At 38.0% G+C, this 18938-nt stretch overlaps 1 protein-coding gene across 1 annotated transcript; it reads left to right on the top strand.

Moving 5' to 3' along the window:
• The first annotated feature begins 6840 nt into the window (after positions 1-6840).
• On the top strand, positions 6841-18855 carry LOC21409551 (proline-rich receptor-like protein kinase PERK7). The gene is made up of 8 exons (XM_024165536.1): positions 6841-7417; positions 8948-9508; positions 10208-10294; positions 10399-10469; positions 10623-10699; positions 11773-11920; positions 17867-18028; positions 18583-18855. Exons 1-8 carry the CDS (start codon positions 6841-6843, stop codon positions 18853-18855), a joined length of 1956 nt encoding a protein of 651 aa, XP_024021304.1.
• Positions 18856-18938: the final 83 nt, after the last annotated feature.

Raw genomic sequence — 18938 nt, 5'->3', positions numbered from 1 at the left:
CAGACATCTTCGTGGCTTCTAAGAATTAACGTGGAAGACATTAGTTTTCTAAACACAAGGCTTTGGCCCAAGGATTGTTCGTCGTCAAAGTACTTAAGTTGTCACCCTAATCGGCCGCTAGGTATAATTCCTAATTTAGTTCTTATTAAATAAATTAATGTGATTAATTTATTCATGCATAAATTAATATAATCTATAGAGTATCTCAAAAGTTTTATGAAATTTTTGTTATACACGATCCGCTACCCTCACTCTTCCGCATACGAATTTGATTCGGAAACTAATAATTTCATGACCGAAAGACCAGAGACCATTGAGCCAAAGAGGCCGACCACTTGATCTGATTATCATGCCAAATAGGTCGAGCAACTGGTCTACCACTGAGCTGAACAAGCCAACCATCTTGTCTGACAAGGCGAATAGGTTGGTGACCTGGTCCAACCACTATCCGACACCAAATTGCCAAGTAGGACAAGTGATTAATCAACCAATTGACTACCACGTGGCATTCTCACTCAATCCTACTGAGGGGCTCCCTCACCTACAAGGAAATACTCTATAAATATAAAGCTCATTTGCTCATCCAAATACAAACATACTCACTATCTAAACTCTACCCCTCCATTAATTGCTCATGATCAGTAAGCTGATTTGAGTGTCAGAGTGCCCTTGACAAACACCATACTAGTGTCTCCCCTCACTTTGAGGCCATCTACCTTTTCATTGCAAGTCAAAATGGTGTTAGAGATCCGATCCCATCAGTGCTAGGGATCCGAACCAAACAGTGTTAGGAACCTGACAGGGGAGACAGGGCAAAAATATTTGATTACCATACCATGCGTCGCCGTTATGCTAGATTTTGACATCAATAGGTATGTAATACATTTAGATATATAATATGATAAAGGTAGAGTGGGGCAAGTAAAAGCAGAGAAAAAAGTTCAAGTGATATTTATGCAATTAATCCATTATACATCAATTAATTATGTGTAAACTTGAGGAATGACACTAGTAGTATTCAACTTTGCATATCTACCACTCTTGTTGAAGTTTCGTACTTCTGATATACTAGAGGACTCGGCCAAAAATCAACCAAATATGTATTGTCAAAATTGCTTCATTTGTCAATGGTAATCTACTAGATTATAACTGATAATCTACAAGATGTGATTATAATTAATAGTGACCACAAGCTGCCGTTGTAGGTCAAAGTGAAATATTGTAAACTATCACCTGTAATCGAATAGATTATTTCAATGTTTTCAAGAAATATGACCTATATTCTCCTTAGATCCATCACATCCATATGATCATCATCTTATCTCCTAGATCAATATTCATTACTACCATTGCGAGTCCAGACTCATCATCTTGTCGCTAACTCAGTCTTCTCTTCGCATAGGTAACCTAGTTAGTAGTCTCATCATCATGTGGCCAACTCAAACTCAACATCGTTATGAGGTTGTTGCACAAGCAAATCTTTCTAAGAAAACGTTTTGAATTCTGGCATCTTCAAAATATATTTTTTTTATTGAATTATGGGTTAATAACTCCGCCTATGCGTTTGTATAGCTGGTCCTAAGCCCGGGTAAAGGAGGAGGGTTGCGGTAGGTTGACGGCCAGCATAAAAATAAGTCAATGGATTTCACTCACATAGAATCTATTAGGGCGTGTTAAATAGGCAAAGGGGTCTTCGCACATTCATGGACGTGTACGGAGGGAAAAGTGAGCCCATGCGCCATGTTGGGCCCCGGATAAGGTGAAAAATATGCAAGGGGGGTCCTTGTACATTCATGGACGTGTGCAAGGGGCAGAGCTAGACCATGATAGGAAAATTCGTGCAGGTAGTTTGAATGTAGGTTCCTTAACTGGTAAATCTATAGAGTTAATAGATGTTATGGTAAGAAGAAGAATTAACATTTTATGCTTACAGGAAACGAAGTGGACATGAGAGAAAGTAAAAAAGATTGGAAATTTAGGACACACGTTATGGTATATAGGTTGGGAAAGGAATCACAATGGAGTTGGTATTCTCGTGGACAAAATTGTGAATGATGGCGTAGTTGAGATTAAGCCAATAGGAGATAGAATTAGTATGCTCAAATTGGTACTAGGAAATAAGTTCATCTATATAATTAGTGCTTACGCTCCACAAATAAGTTTGGATGCGGAAAATAAAGTCAAGTTCTGGGAAGACATGGATGACTTAGTGTGTCATATAGGCAATGAGGATAGCATTTTTATTGGAGGAGATTTCAATGGGCATGTTGGTAAGGATAGGAAAAACTTCGAAAGGATCCGTAGTGGTTTTGGTTTTAGAGCTTGAAACGAAGAAGGAAAATCTATTTTGGAATTTGCGTTGAGACATGATTTTATCATAACAAACACATTTTCCAAAAAAGAGATTCTCACTTGATAACTTTTAAAAATGGAAGGAACTTAAGCCACATATATTATTTTCTCACCAGGTATAGAGATCGTTCTCTATGTAAGAATTGTAAAGTAATTCCTGGAGAAGTGCTACCCACCCAACATAGGTTAGTGATCTTAGATGTGAGCATTAAGCTTTGCTATAAAAGGCATTTGAAGGGAATAAAGCAATTGGCCTTTAAAGAGAAGTTGTTAGATGAGGCTACTTGGTCATATGTAGGTGATGCAAATACTATGTGGGATGCCCTGACCAACTGCATTAGAAAAGTGGCAAATGAGGTACTATGGGAATCTAGAGGCAAAGGCCCCCCTGGGAAAGAAACCTGATGGTGGAGTGAAGAAGTTCAAAAGGCTATTAGGACCAATAGGGATTTATATAGAGATTTACCAAAGCCTAAGGATGTTGAAACTTTTAATAAGTACAAAGAGGCGAAGAAAGAAGCTAAGCGAGCAGTTAGTAAGGCTCGTTCTACTTACTTAGATGAGGTATATAGGAAACTTGGGACTAGAGAAGGAGAGAATGATATATATAAACTAGCTAAGATAAGAGAAATGAAGTGTCAGGACCTAAATCAAGTGAGGTGTGTTAAGGATGATACGGATCAGGTTCTGATAAGAGATAAAGACATTAAGGAAAGGTGGAGGAGTTACTTTGAGAAGCTTTATAATGATGATCATGCGATAGAGTTTGACAATCTTAGGTCACAAGGGGAACCTAATGTGATGTACACAAGAGGAATCAGAGTCTCGGAAGTTAAAACTACACTACGGATGATGAAAAAGGGGAAGGCATGTGGGCCAGATGATATTCCAATAGAGGTTTGGATGGCGTTAGGAGATGCTAGAATTGTGTGGCCAACTAAGCTTTTTAATGAGATACTAAAGAAGAAGCACATGCCTAATGCATGGAGGAAAAGTATTATTGTCCCCATCTTCAAGAATAACCGGAATTGTTCCCGAGGGATGGGACTAATATCAGAGACAAGGTTCTGAAACTTCCAGTAACTGGGTACTACGAGAGTGATCACTAGTCATCATATGAAATTAAGACCTTAGAGAATCTATAACTTTAAATATCTTTGATTTCCTGTTAGTGAACATAGAGTGGAATTTACTTGGTTGGAAGGACTGATCACTAAATAGATACAAATAGGTGCAAATTTTGACATCATCACAACCCACTTGGTTCTTTCACTCCTTTATCACACGTAGCGGCATACCGGAGAAAAGTAAGAAATTGTAATCCCCAACGACAAAGGAACGAGCATTTTCGGGGACTAGCCATTACTCAATAAAGGAGATGTGCTAAATTGTAACACTTATAGGGGCATAAAGTTAATAAGTCATACTAAGAAACTTTGGGAGAGAGTTATCGAAAGGAGATTAAGGGCCACAACTACCATCTTAGGTAACCAATTTGGCTTCATGCCAGGCAGATCAACCACGGAAGCCATTTTTCTTCTTAGGATGCTGATGGAAAGGTACAGAGAAGTCAAGATGGACCTACATATGGTCTTTATAGATTTAGAAAAGGCATATGATAGGGTGTCGAGGGAAGTTTTATGGTGGGTGCTAGAAAAGAGAGGAGTGCATGTGAGGTATATTAAGGTAATTAAGGACATGTATGATAGGGTGGTCACGAGTGTGAGAACTGCTGGAGGCTACACGGCAGAGTTCCCCATTTAGATCGGCCTTCATCAAGGATATGCTCTTAGTCCTTATCTTTTCACCATCGTGATGGATGAGCTGACAAGAGAAATTCAAGATAGAGTTCCTTGGTGTATGCTTTTTGCGGACGATATAGTTTTAGTTGATGAACATAGGGAAGGAGTTAACCGTAAGTTAGAACTATAGAGACAGACTCTCGAGATGAAGAGATTTAAGTTAATTAGGATGAAAACGGAATACATGCATTGTAGGTTTAGTAATGCAAGTAAATAGAGTGATGGAATTTCTTTAGATGGTGTGGAGATTGGGGCTTCTAGGAAGTTTAGTTACCTTGGGTCTATAGTGCATTACGAAGGAGATATAGAAGGGGATATTCAACATAGAATTAAGGCAGGGTGGGTTAAGTGGAAGAATGCTACAGGAGTTTTATGTGATGGCAAGATGCCTATTAAGTTGAAAGAAAAGTTCTATAGGACTGTAATCCGCCCAGGTATGTTATATGGTAGTGAATGTTTGGCCATTAAAAGACAACATATATCTAAGATGAGTGTGGCAGAAATGCGTATGTTAAGATGGATGAGTGGCTATACGAGAATGAATCACATAAGGAATGAAGTTATTCGTAGTAAAGTAGGTGTAGCACCAATAAAAGATAAGGTGCGTGAAGGCCGCTTGAGGTGGTACGAGCATGTCCAACGTAGACCGCTAGAAGCACCAGTTTGTGCTTGGGAGGACATTCATATGCCAAATACTAGGAGAGGGAGGGGTAGACCAAGAATTACGTGGACCGAAGTCGTTAGGAAAGACATTCTAGATCTGGGCCTTCAGGAAAGTTTAATTTCGAGCAGAGCTGTGTGAAAAAGTGAAATCCATATAACCGACCCCAATTAAGTTGGGATTAAGGCTTTGTCCCGTAAAAAATTTGGTTGCCTTTTTTATTATTATTTTAATGGTGTTCCCCATATTTTAATAGTTTGTGAGTTTAATTATTAAAATTAAAACTTTGAGAACTAAGTTGTCATAATATGGAACAGTTCAAAGATTGTTGGAGCCAAAACCCTAAAATAATTTCTTGTCGTGTGTTTCATATTTGACCAATGTTTTTCTTTTGATGAATATACCAGTCTTGGCTTAACGTATATAGTAGCATTAAAGATATTTTGTTGTATCGTCAGGTCATACACTTCATACTATGTCTGGCTTTAACACAATTTAAATGCGCTCCCTATAAGTATTTCTCAAATTACAGGTATGCTTACTATATTAACGTATGATTTAAGTGGGAAAAATCAACTAAAGAAAAGGAAAAAATACTCAAATTACCCTTAGCAATTTGTGTCGAATATAATTTATTAAACATAAATTAATTGAGAAAAAAAATATTAAGAAAACGAAGCAAGACTGAAAGAAAACACATAAGAAGATGCCCTAATTGTGTTCACGTAACTATGAGGGTTTCTCTTAGTTGAGTTCTAGGGCGGTTAGGTTTGCGCCGCCTTTAGAAGGAGAGCTGGAGTGAAGTCGGGTCCGCCTCCTCTATTAAGGGTGGAAAGGATAGGGTTTGTTGTCGCGAAGGAGAGGGTTGAATTCATTTTTATTTATTTTTTCAATTTATTTAATTATAGTTTTGGTCATTTTGATCATATTAAAATTATTCTATTTTATTTTAAGTGAAGTAAATATTTAATATGAAAGTAAAGCTTAACCCGTTAAGTGAATAATTTGATTTAAAAAAAACATGGGTTATTTTGATATTTATATAATAAAATAAAAAAACATTTGTATTTCCACTAAACACACTGTATTTTTAAGATATTTGGGAAAAAAAACCATAAACAAGTACCTCATACGTATATCGTCTATATTTTGGGTTCACCTTAACAAATAACATTGTTGAGCAGGGTAGAATACAAACAAATAATCCATTCAAAAAAAGAAAAAAAAAAGAATACAAACCAATAATTTGCTAGCCAATTAAGAGTTATAACTAATTATATATCAGATTGAATCAGGAAATGAGTGTTCACTTATAAGCCTGCAAAACCTTCCCCAGGAAGATTTTGATTACAGCACATTAATGTTCTGGTAGTTCTTTTGGATCATTTACATGACCATTAAGTATTAACTAATTAGTAGCAGATTACAAGATATAAAATTGATATAAATATACACATAGGCGAAATGACCAAAAATAAAAAAGTAGAGAATACTTTCAATTAGTAACAATAAAAGAATAATACTATACTTACTACTAATAATAAAATAATAAATAGGGGAAAATATGGGTTTAAAAACGAAAAAACAAAAGCTTAAAAATAGGGAAGTTTGCCCTCCTTTGTAGGAGGCGATCGATCTGAAGGCAACGAACACGGTTTCCTCGTTCTTCCTTAACGGAGGCCTTTTTGTCTTTGGCGTTTCCTTATTCCTTTGAGATTCCTCTGACCCTTCTCCTCAGGTATTACACTCGTTGTTTCTTCATTTCATGGCCAGACCATGGGCGCTATATATATATATATATATATATATATATATATCTGTGTGTGTGTGTGTACACATATATACCAATATAAAATGACGTCATGTAATCATTTTGTTGTCTATTTGTTGTTTTTGACGTCTTTTAATTATTTGGTTACAAACACTTTGTTTGGGGGATCTCAGGGCCGCCGTTTGGAGGAGAGGTGGGGTTTCTCCGGCGACTTTCGTTGAACATTATATTCTTGGTCGGAAACTCCATCAATAATGGCTTCTTCTCCTCCGCCGTCTGATTCTCCGCCAGCTTCCTCGTCCCCGCCGCCATTGCCGTCGTCTTCCCCTCCGCCGCCATCACCGTCGTCTTCACCCCCTCCGGAATCTTCACCTCCGCCGCCTCCATCACCGGAATCTTCTCCGCCGGCGGCAAATGATTCATCCTCGCCACCGCCTCCGCCGCCTTCTTCTAATGATTCCTCTACGCCGCCGCCACCACCACCCTCATCGCAAACACCTCCGCCCGTGAACGGTGATTCCCGCTCGCCTCCGCCACCGCTACAGCCGTCCCCCCCTCCGCCTCACCAATCTTCGAGCCACGTGCCTCCTCCGCCGAGATCACTGGCGGCGGCGACAGGCAACACGACGAATCAGCCGGCGAGCGATTCGACGTCGTCATCTTCGGGGTCGAACGTGGTGCCTCTGGTGATCGGAATTGTGGGAGGGGCGGGGCTGTTGCTGCTGGTGGCGGCTCTACTTTTCTTCACGTGCGCTAGGAAGAAGAAGAAATCTCAACCCCAGATGTACAATATCGGAGCTCAGTCTCGCACCGGAAACAATGGCAATGCAGGTATATATATATGTGTGTGTGTGTGTGTGTGTTATTATTTTTACTCGTTAAGTTTTTTTTTATTTTTTTTTATTTTTATTTTTATAAAAAAAGAGAATTATATCATCCAAAGTCTATGTTATGAACATCCAAAATCCAAAGCGTGACTAATAATGAAAAGAAAAATGAGATTAAATAAAATGAACATGAACTGATTAAAAAAAAAAAGACTTGGGAGTCATGCTTCTTTTTCGGTTGAAACTAAATAAATATATTGGGATATAAAGTATAATAAAAATAACTCATAAAACAAATACCATTAACAGTTTGTGAAGGTTGGATTATGTTAATTATCTATCGCAGTTAGAAATAATGGAAGAAAAGTAATAACACGTGGTGATTTTTAATTGAGTTCATAGACAGGAATTGAGACTGGATTTTGGACAGGGAATATCCTAGTCCTGTCCTTTTAAGCATTGTGTTAAAATTCTTAGTATTTCTAATTTGTTTTTTTTTTTTCTAATAACTTTATTCGAAAATCCATATCTTGTAATGAGGAACAAATATAAATTTTGCGCTCCTTTTATACGTCGCTAGATATTTTGTATCTTTTACTTTTAAAGTAAGCAATGCTCTTGGATTCTATAAATAAAACTGGCCAAAAACAACATGTCAGCATCATCCTTTGTGTGTGTGTGTGTGTGTGTGGGTGGGTGTAAGTTAAGGAATAACGTATCATCGTGATCTTTATCTTTATCATTTACTAAAATTGATTAGTTTGACCATTCAAATAAAAAAAAGGATTAGTATTTAGTTTGACAAAGCTATAGGAAATACATAGATATGACTTCTTTTTTAGGGGGCAAACTCATTAATAAATTCCCGAAAATATTTAAAAGCAACAGATTATATAGCTATATTGTTAAATGTTCGTATCTTTTTTATAAAAAAAAAAAAAAAAAAAACCATGAATGTTGTTATGTTTTGGTCCATGATAAGCATCTTCATTGTATTGTTCAATTAAGGCGATAATGTCAATTTTTAATATTTAAGTGGAAAATCACTCTTTAATACAATATTATTTTTGAGTTAAAGTTGTAATGTGTTTGTGATATTTGATTGTATACTTGATGTATTCACTTTTTTATTTAATCGTTACAGATTTATAATATTGTTACATTCAAATTAATTAAAAATTAAAAGTTCTTTTTATAAGGTTTTTTTTAATGATTCTTTTGGTAAGTTTCAAACTTCAATAATCACGATAAAAGTAATTATAACATTTAAAATAATATTATGTATTGAACCTTAACATAAAATAAAGGTAACATACTAAATACGTCTTTTTTACAAATTTTTAGTGTCAAATATACCTTTCTCCTTGCTAGGTACTTCTACAAGATACAGAACACATTTGATCATTAATCCCTTCAAAACATTCTCTCAAGACAAAATAAAATATACTAAACTAAAATTTCTAAATATTTTTCAAGTTGAAAATCTACAACTAGCAGTACAATTAACAGGCTCTCTTCCCCCGCATGCATGCAGGAACTGATCAATACTATGCCGCTTCACAACGCGGCCCCCACCAGATCAACTGGCCACAAGCACCAAACCCTAACGACCACGTTGTCAACGTCTTCCCTCTGCCTCCAGGCGGTGGATCTTGGCCCGCACCCCCGCCTCCGCCGCTGCCGCCACAACCAGTACTAAGCAGCGGCGACATGAGCTCGTCCAACTTTTCGGGCCCGCTAGGCCCGGTGCTGCCACCGCCGCCGCCCTCGGTTGCTCTAGGGTTCAACAAGAGCACATTCACCTACGATGAGCTCGTGGGGGCGACCGCGGGGTTTGCGCAGGCAAACCTGCTTGGGCAGGGCGGGTTCGGGTACGTCCACAAAGGGGTGCTGCCCAACGGCAAGGAGATCGCGGTGAAAAGCCTAAAGAGCGGCAGTGGGCAAGGAGATAGGGAGTTTCAAGCGGAGGTTGAGATTATCAGCCGGGTCCACCACCGTCACCTTGTGTCACTTGTGGGGTATTGCATTGCTGGTGGAAGGAAGATGTTGGTCTATGAGTTTCTTCCTAACAACAACCTTGACGTCCACCTTCATGGTACGTACTTGCCTAGTACTCTCTTAGTACTTCTCTTTTTAAATATCATTTCCGGTGATTATTTATAATCACGTGATTATTTATAATCACGTGATTATTTATAATCACCATTAATTCTTCAATCACATATATAAATTGACATATAAAACGGTCTTACTAAAGTGATAACATATAATTAGTTATCTGTAACTAGTATTAGTTGAATAGTGATATTCTTCACAAACTTAGTACTTTGCAAGGCATCGTGATGGTTGAATAATGCATAATTTACTAAATTGCTCATCACTTTCTTATTTTAGATTGAGATCACACTATAATATCAGTTTGATTTTGATAAGTTTGACGAGTTTGTCTTCGGTCCTTCCGTTTGAAATATCAGTCTTATCTTATAATAAAGTGTAATATGACATTTATTTTGTAACCTTGTAATAAGTAAAGTTTTTATTGTTATAGGTCATTATTACATAAAATATTGTAACATGTGAGAGAGATGCCACGTTATATATACTCCATTTTTATATAGGATACATTTAGAACTAGTCCTTCCTAACTACTGAGGTTTTTGTCCAAGTTAATTATTATATTATTAATTTTATGCCGCTAAACAATCTTTTAATTTACTTAAATAAATGGCTGATAAGTCTACATGCACACTTTTCTTATTATTATCCGTGTGAAATACAAATACTTGTTACGCAGACAAGGCACGTCAAGCGATAGACTGGACTAAAAGGCTGAAAATTGCGGTGGGATCCGCCAAAGGGTTTGCTTACTTGCATGAAGATTGTAAGTTTTTTTTTTTTTTTTTTTTTTCTTGTTAATTTCTTCTTTCTCACTCATCTTTAATTTCTCTCTTTTTATTAACAACCGTCTGTTCGAAACTTTTGTAGGCCACCCTCGCATCATTCACCGAGACATCAAAACCGCCAATATTTTGCTTGATTTCAACTTTGAAGCTAAGGTATATAACCAAAATTCTAACACTTGTGCTGAGATTTCTCAAGTAATATTGATAATGTTACCGTTTTATAATTGAGTAAATTCATATACATACATATATGTATGTATGTATATATATATATATATATATATATATATATATTTGATCATTCAGGTTGCAGATTTCGGTTTGGCTAAGCTTAATCAAGACAACTATACCCATGTGTCTACTCGAGTCATGGGAACTTTTGGGTAAGAAATTAGCTCTCTATTTTTTTTTTTCTTTTTTAAACTTAGAGTGGAGGATTTGAACTCCACATTTTAAGATCGAGTTAAGTATCAAATTACTGACAGACATGCAGCTACCTCTAATCTTTTCTTTTTTTTTTCATAACAATAATGTTTCTGATAGTTATTTATAATGTTAGATTCAAATTGTAGTGAGTCCAAACTTTTATTTTTCTTTTTTCTTTTTTTAATCATATTCTAACTCTAGTACTTCTAATAAATGGGGTAACCTAATAGTAATAAAGTAGACCGTCGTAGATTTGTGGTCATTGGTCAAAGATTTAAGTGCTAAGTAGTTTTTTTAAGGGTTTTGATTGTAAAAGGTATGTACCTATTAGTCTAGTACTCGACTTAGAGCACATGAGATGAGAGTACCCCTACACATCCCTATGAGTTGTGGGTGATGCACTTAGGGCTCGACAATAAGGGTTCCTTTGGTATAAGGATTCAAAGCAGGGTGATTCTAATCATGATTCTAGAACCAGAACCATAAATCATGATTTTGGGTTCAAATCTTGATTCTAAAATAATGATTCAGAATCAAGAGTTTGAACCACCTTAAATTAAGAGTGGATGGTTTTAGAATCATGATTTGAACTAGTTTAAAATATTACATCAGATTCCGAATCATGATTCAGAATCATCCAAACCAAACACTGATTCTGAATCATGATTCAGAATCACTATAAACAAACACTGATTCTGAACCAGGATCCAGAATTATAATTCTAGATCCATCTACCAAACGCACCTTAAGTCTTTTAGTAAACACTATCAATGTCAGGGGAGCTTATTCGATTACACTTAGGGAATAATGCTAATATCAGTCGCCCCCTTCTCGAATTTTTCTCTCTTAAAAAAGAGGGTTAAAACTCATTTTCAGTTCCGAACTATTAGCTTAAATTTTATTTTCATACATAACTTTTAAAACAACCAAAAACGAGTCTCTCACTTATCAAATTATCTCGAATTAGTTTATTTTTCAAGTGATATTGAGGATAAGATAAAATTAGGAACATATATATATATATATGCAGGTACTTGGCTCCTGAGTACGCATCAAGTGGCAAGCTAACTGATAAATCAGATGTATTCTCTTTTGGTGTGGTGCTTTTGGACCTAATAACTGGACGACGCCCTGTGGACTCCACTGATGACTTTACAGAGGACAGCTTGGTCGATTGGGTTCGAATACCAGTCCTTTCTTCAATAATTGACTTATTTTTTGTTACCTTTTATTTATTTTTATTTTGGTTTCATACATAATTCATACTGGACAATTGGTATGCACAGAACAAATATTTTGATGAAAAAAAATAATATACATATGTATATATATGAAAACAGAAAAAACAGAATTTTTTTTTTGTTCAATTCATACATTAGCTAAGAGCACAGACTTGTTACACTTACACAAATAACAACAACAACAAGCCTTAATTCCAACTTAATTGGGGTCAGCTACATAAATTTCACTTTTCCACATACTCTGTTCGAAATTAAACTTTCTTGAAGGCCTAGATCTAGAATGTCTTTCCTAACGACTTCGGTCCACGTAATTCTTGGTCTACCCCTCCCTCTCCTAGTATTTGGTATAAGAATGTCCTTCTAAGCACGAATTGGTGCTTCTAGCGGTCTACGTTGGACATGCCCGTAACACCTCAAGCGGCCTTCGCGCACCTTATCTTCTATTGGTGCTACACCTACTCTACTAAGAATAACTTCATTCCTTATGCGATCCATTCTTGTATGGCCACTCATCCATCTTAACATACGCATTTATGTCACACTCATCTTAGATATATGTTGTCTCTTAATGGCCCAATATTCACTACCATATAATATAGCTGGGCGGATTACAGTCCTATAGAACTTTCCTTTCAACTTAATTGGCATCTTGCCATCATATAAAACTCCCGTAGCATTCTTCCACTTAACTCACCCTGCCTTAATCCTATATTGAATATCCTCTTCTATATCTCCTTCGTACTGCACTATAGACCTAAGGTACCTAAACTTCCTAGAAGCCCCAATCTCCACACCATCTAAACAAATTTCATCGCTCTGATTACTTGAGTTACTAAACATACAATGCATGTATTCCGTTTTCGTCCTACTTAACTTAAATCCCTTCATCTCAAGAGTCTGTCTCCAAAGTTCTAACTTACGGTTAACTCCTTCCCTATGTTCATCAACTAAAACTATATCATCCGCAAAGAGCATACACCAAGGAACTTTATCTTGGATTTCTCTTGTCAGCTAATCCATCACGATGGTGAAAAGATAAGGACTAAGAGTAGATCTTTGATGAAGGCCGATCCGAATGGGGAACTCTGTCGTGTAGTCTTCAGTAGTTCTCACACTCGTGACCACCTCATCGTACATGTCCTTAATTACCTTAATATACCTCACATGCACTCTTCTCTTTTCTAACACCCACCATAAAACTTCCCTCGGCACCCTATCATATGCCTTTTCTAAATCTATAAGGACCATATGTAGGTCTGTCTTGGCTTCTTTGTACCTTTCCATCAACATCCTAAGAAGAAAAATGGCTTCCGTGGTTGATCTGCCTGGCATGAAGCCAAATTGGTTACCTGAGATTGTAGTAGTGGCCCTTAATCTCCTTTCGATAACTCTCTCGCAAAGTTTCATAGTGTGGCTTATTAACTTTATGCCCCTATAATTGTTACAATTCAGCGTATCTCCTTTATTCTTGAAGATGGGAACAAGAATACTTTTCCTCCATGTATTAGGCATATGCTTCTTCTTTAGGATCTCATTAAAAAGATTAGTGAGCCACACAATTCTAGCATCTCCTAACGCCATCCAAACCTCTATTGGAATATCATCTGGCCCACATGCTTTCCCCTTTTTCATCTTCCGTAGTGCAGTTTTAACTTCCGAGACTCTGATTCCTCTTGTGTACATCACATTAGGTTCCCCTTGTGACCTAAGATTGTCAAACTCTATCGCATGATCATCATTATAAAGCTTCTTAAAGTAACTCCTCCACCTTTCCCTAATGTCTTTATCTCTTGTCAGAACATGATCCGTATCATCCTTAACACACCTCACTTGATTTAGGTCTTGATACTTCCTTTCTCTTATCTTAGCTAGTTTATATATATATATATATATATATATCCTTCTCTCCTTCTCTAGTCCCAAGTTTCCTATATACATCATCTAAGTAAGTAAAACGAACTTCACCAACTGCTCGCTTAGCTTCTTTCTTCGCTTCTTTGTACTTATTAAAAGTTTCAACATCCTTACGCTTTGGTAAATCCCTATATAAATCCCTCTTGGTCCTAATAGCCTTTTGAACTTCCTCACTCCACCACCAGGTTTCTTTCCCAGGGGGGCCTTTACCTCTAGATTTCTCTAGTACCTCCTTTGCCACTTTTCTAATGCAACTGGCCATGAGATCCCACATTGTATTTACATCACCTACATATGACCAAGTAGCATCATCTAACAACTTCTCTTTAAAGGCCAATTACTTTATTCCCTTCAAATGCCACCAACGAGTTCGTGGAAGGTGGTTTATCTTAGTCCTTCTACAAGCAAAGCTTAATGCTCACATCTAAGATTACTAACTTATGTTGGGTGGCTAGTACTTCTTCAGGAATCACTTTATAATTCTTACATAGAGAACGATCTCTATACCTGGTGAGAAAATAATCTATCTAGCTTAAGTTCCTTCAATTCTTAAAAGTTATGAAGTGAGAATCTCTTTTTTTTTGAAAAATGTGTTTGTTCTGATAAAATCATGTCCCAACGCAAATTTCAAAATAGATTTCCCTTCTTCATTTTGAGCTCCAAAACCAAAACCAACATGGATCCTTTTGAAGTTTTCCCTATCCTTACCAACATGCCCATTGAAATCTCCTCCAATAAAATTGCTATCCTCATTGCCTATACAGCACACTAAGTCATCCATGTATTTGATAAGCCCTTACTCAAGCAAGTGTACATTAGGAGGAAGAAACGTGCTTAGGAATGGGGATCTGGGTTGTGAGGCCTGTCTATAGCTTGTTGTGGAAGTTGTTAGTATTAGTAGCTTACTAAGAAAGATTGTAAGAGGAAAAATGTATAAAAGGGGGAAGAGTGGAATAGAAAGGGCTATTGGAATAATCAAGGAATTGTACAAATCTTGGAAACGTTCCAAGAAAGGGGAGGTAGCAGACCTTCAAAGATCTGCGGGCTGGTGTACATGTCCTGTTGCTAATAAAATTCTTCAATTGATTCTTTCTTTTCTTTTCTCAATTCTTTCCATTTGTCCATATCTAGATTTTGTCTCCAAGTTCGGTTCAGCTCTTATCATTTTAGTATTAGAGCATCGTTTCTGGGTGATTATGGCCGCCAGGAAAACGGAGGAGAGATTTGAGGCGGTGGAGAAAGAGATTCAACAAGTCAAAGCTTCAGTGGAGAAAAGAATTGGTGAATTTAGGGCTGAGATGAATCAGAATCTTGCCGATGTCCGTCAGAATCTTGCCGATTTCTGTCAGAATCTTGCCGAATTGCGTGGTCTGATGGAGGAGGAAATGAAGCGTTTAAGGCTGATGGTGAAAGCTAAGCTGCCGGTGGAGGATTCCTGTTCAGGCGCCGTCGGGGTTCAGGAAGGGGGAACTAGTTTGGGTAAGGAAGTGGGTCGCGGGTCGAAGGCCGGAGCGGAGGGAATTGAGCAGGAAGGAGTTGTGGCCGAACCTAAGGTTTTCAGACTTGGAGATGCTGACCGAAATTGTGAGGATCCGCACAAGGGAGGGCAGATCGGACGACTGCCAAGGGAGGTGACTGTTCGCGAGGAGGAACCGCGTAACGGAAGGGACGATCTCGACCTGAATCTGTCTGATCTGTGACGTAATAAGCAGATCGGCACCGGTTGGGGCTTGGGAGGCCCAATTCCACGATGAGAACGGCCGATTAGCGCCAAATTCAGCTTGGGGAAGGTGCCGGAGGTGGCGAACGACAATGAGGGGCGTTTGGATTCACGAGTTGGGGGTCAGAATGGCTTATCTGCACCGTGAGGTGCAGATCAGCGACGAACTGGTTTGGGTGAGGCTGATCTTGGTCGGAATTGGACAAATGCAACAGGGAGGACAGATCAGCGGTGTTTTAGGGGTAGAGACCTCAGATTTGCTTTTAGAGGGAGTTGGGGTTCTGGGTTTTGGGGAGTTTGACTAAAACCGCGAAGACCCGTGGTGGGAGAGGCTGAACGGAGGCGGAAGGCGGTAGGAAGGGGGCTGGTTACCTCGGGAGAGGGTGATGAGGACTGGGCTAAGATCGGTGATGGAATGACGGCCACAGGATGCGGCGATTGAGGTTGTTCTCGTAATTACGGTGTGGGCAGGGTCCATTTTTACATGTTTGGATCTAGGCTGCATAAGTACAACATTGTTGGGCCTAATTATGGCTCAATAAGGGCTGGGCCTCAAGACATCAGGGAAATTGGGGCCAATTTCAGCAAGATATGTACTGAATCTTCAAATTTTGGCCTAAGTAGTGATGGGTCTGGGTTTTCTGGTACAATTTTTAACCCGGGTGGTAGTGTTTTCAACCACGAGCCTCGAAATTTCTTTAAGTTCGGAGACACTAAGGTCAACCCTAACGAGAATTAGAAAAGGTCACCATATTCATATGCTTCTTGTGCTCAAACAAAGATTTCATATGCGAATTTCAGAAAAATCAGAGCTTTGTCCATAAATGTATGTGCAACTGTGGCTGGGAATGAAGACTTGTGTAATTAGGGTTGGGATGGGAAAAGTTGCCAATGCTGTAATTAGAGTTGGTGGGTTTATTACCCTTCACTCGGCTACAATTTCCTGCTTTTCACCTTGAGGACAAGGTGACTTTTTTGATGGGGGTGTAATTGATAAGCCCTTACTCAAGCAAGTGTACATTAGGAGGAAGAAACGGGCTTAGGAATGGGGTTCTGGGTTGTGAGGGTTGTCTATAGCTTATTGTGGAAGTTGTTAGTATTAGTAGCTCTATAGCTTGTTGTGGAAGTTGTTAGTATTAGTAGCTTACTAAGAAAGATTGTTAGAGGAAAAATGTATAAAAGGGGGAGAGAGGAATAGTTGTCAGGGAATTGTACAAATCTTGTAAACGTTCCAAGAAAGGGGAGGTAGCAGACCCTCGAAGATTTACGGGCTGGTGTACATGTCCTGTTGCTAATAAAATTCTTCAATTGATTCTTTCTTTTCTTTTCTCGATTCTTTCCATTTGTCCCTATCTAGATTTTGTCTCCAAGTTCGGTTCAGCTCTTATCAGTATTCCCAGAACTTGACTTTAGTTTCCGCATCCCATCCTATTTGTGGAGCGTAAGCACTAATTACATAGATGAACTTATTTTCTAGTACCAACTTGAGCATAATAATTCTATCTCCTATTCGCTTAATCTCAACTACGTCATCCTTCACAGTTATGTCCACAAGAATACCAACTCCATTACGATTTGTTTCTCAACCTGTATACCATAACTTGTGTCTTAAATTTCCAATCTCCTTTGTTTTCTCTCTTGTCCACTTCATTTCCTGTAAACATAAAATGTTAATTCTTCTTCTTACCATAACATCTACTAACTCTATAGATTTACCAGTTAAGGAACCTAAATTCCAACTACCTTTTCCTATCATGGGCTAGCTCTGCCCCTTGCACACGTCCATGAATGTGCAAGGACCCCCCTTGCATAATTTTCACCATATCCGGGGCCCGACATGGCGCATGGGCTCGCTTTTTCCCCCGCACACGTCCATGAATGTGCGAAGACCCCCATTGCCTATTTAACACTATACATGGGGCCCGGCATAGCGCGTCGCACGTAGGGAACGCCCCAACAGATTCTATATGAGTGAAATCCATGAGAGTGACTTATTTTTACGCTGGCCGTCAACCTACCGCAACCCTCCTCCTTTACCCGGGTTTGGGACCGGCTATACAAACGCATAGACGGAGTTCTTGTTACACTTACACAAAAGTATTTTTTTTTCATTATTGCAAACATTTTAATATAAAATAAATATCTTACTTTAGATTTTATGTGAAATTTTTAGCTTTTCACTTTGCTGCAAATATTGCAGTTGCTTAACTTTTTTTAATGGTAGTTTTGTTTGGTTTGTGCATGAACAGGCTAGACCTCTTTGTTTGAAAGCGTTGGAGGACGGAAACTATGATGAATTGGTGGATCCGCGCTTGGAGAATAACTATGTCCCACATGAGATGGCGCGTATGGTGGCCTGCGCTGCTGCAAGCATTCGTCACTCTGCGAGGAGGCGACCGAAGATGAGCCAGGTAATTAATCAAGAAAAAATTTCAAATCCTTGAGTTTGGTACACATTTTTTGAACAAGAGCATTAAAAAAATTGTGATATTCATATGATATCTTTGTAATTTAGATGTGGAAATAAATTGAGTAATAATTCATCATGTGGATTTTTGTGTGCAGAATATTGTGCAGTGATCAATAATATACTGTGAAATAGAATTTGCAATTTAATTAGGAAGTACCGAAATTTTTGTTAGTAGGAAGGTTCATTTACTAAAATATATGAATTGTTATTAATTGACTAATTAAGTCACAACTTTGTGTGAGGAAACATGACAGGGCGGAATCTGAAAATTTTCTCACAGGGGCATGAATTAACTCTAAAGTTCAATTGATATTCTGACTTTTTCCTTCACAGATTGTCAATGGATTAAATAATCATAATCAAATTATTCAATTTAAGCTTACAATACCTCAAATTGGATAAATATTAAATAAGTAAGTTGTTGAAATGGTATACTCAAATTGGATAAATATTAAATAAGTAAGTTGTTGAAATGGTATACTTATTGTGGAACAGATTGTGCGAGCGTTGGAAGGTGACGTCTCACTAGAAGACTTGAACGAAGGGGTGAAACCTGGCCAAAGTTCTTACTTTGGCTCCAGTTCTGAAATTTATGAGGCTGGCTCCTACAGTGCTAACATGAGGAAGTTAAGGAAGAAGGCATTGGACAGCCAAGAATATGGAAGCAGCGAATACGGGGCCACGAGCGAATACGGCCTCAATCCTTCTTCGAGTAGCGACGATTCGACCCATGAAATTAGCAGGAAAGGAAGTTTAATGATCCATTAAAAAAAATTAAGGATCATGAAAATTGATCACACATATCCTTTCATGCTTTTGATTTAATTCTATAGTCTTGAAAAAGAGTACCA

Source organism: Morus notabilis, unplaced genomic scaffold, assembly GCF_000414095.1.
Source record: "Morus notabilis unplaced genomic scaffold, ASM41409v2 Scaffold115, whole genome shotgun sequence".
Classification (NCBI taxonomy): domain Eukaryota; kingdom Viridiplantae; phylum Streptophyta; class Magnoliopsida; order Rosales; family Moraceae; genus Morus; species Morus notabilis.
Note: the sequence above shows the minus strand (reverse complement) of the source record. Positions and strands in the feature narration are given on the sequence as shown.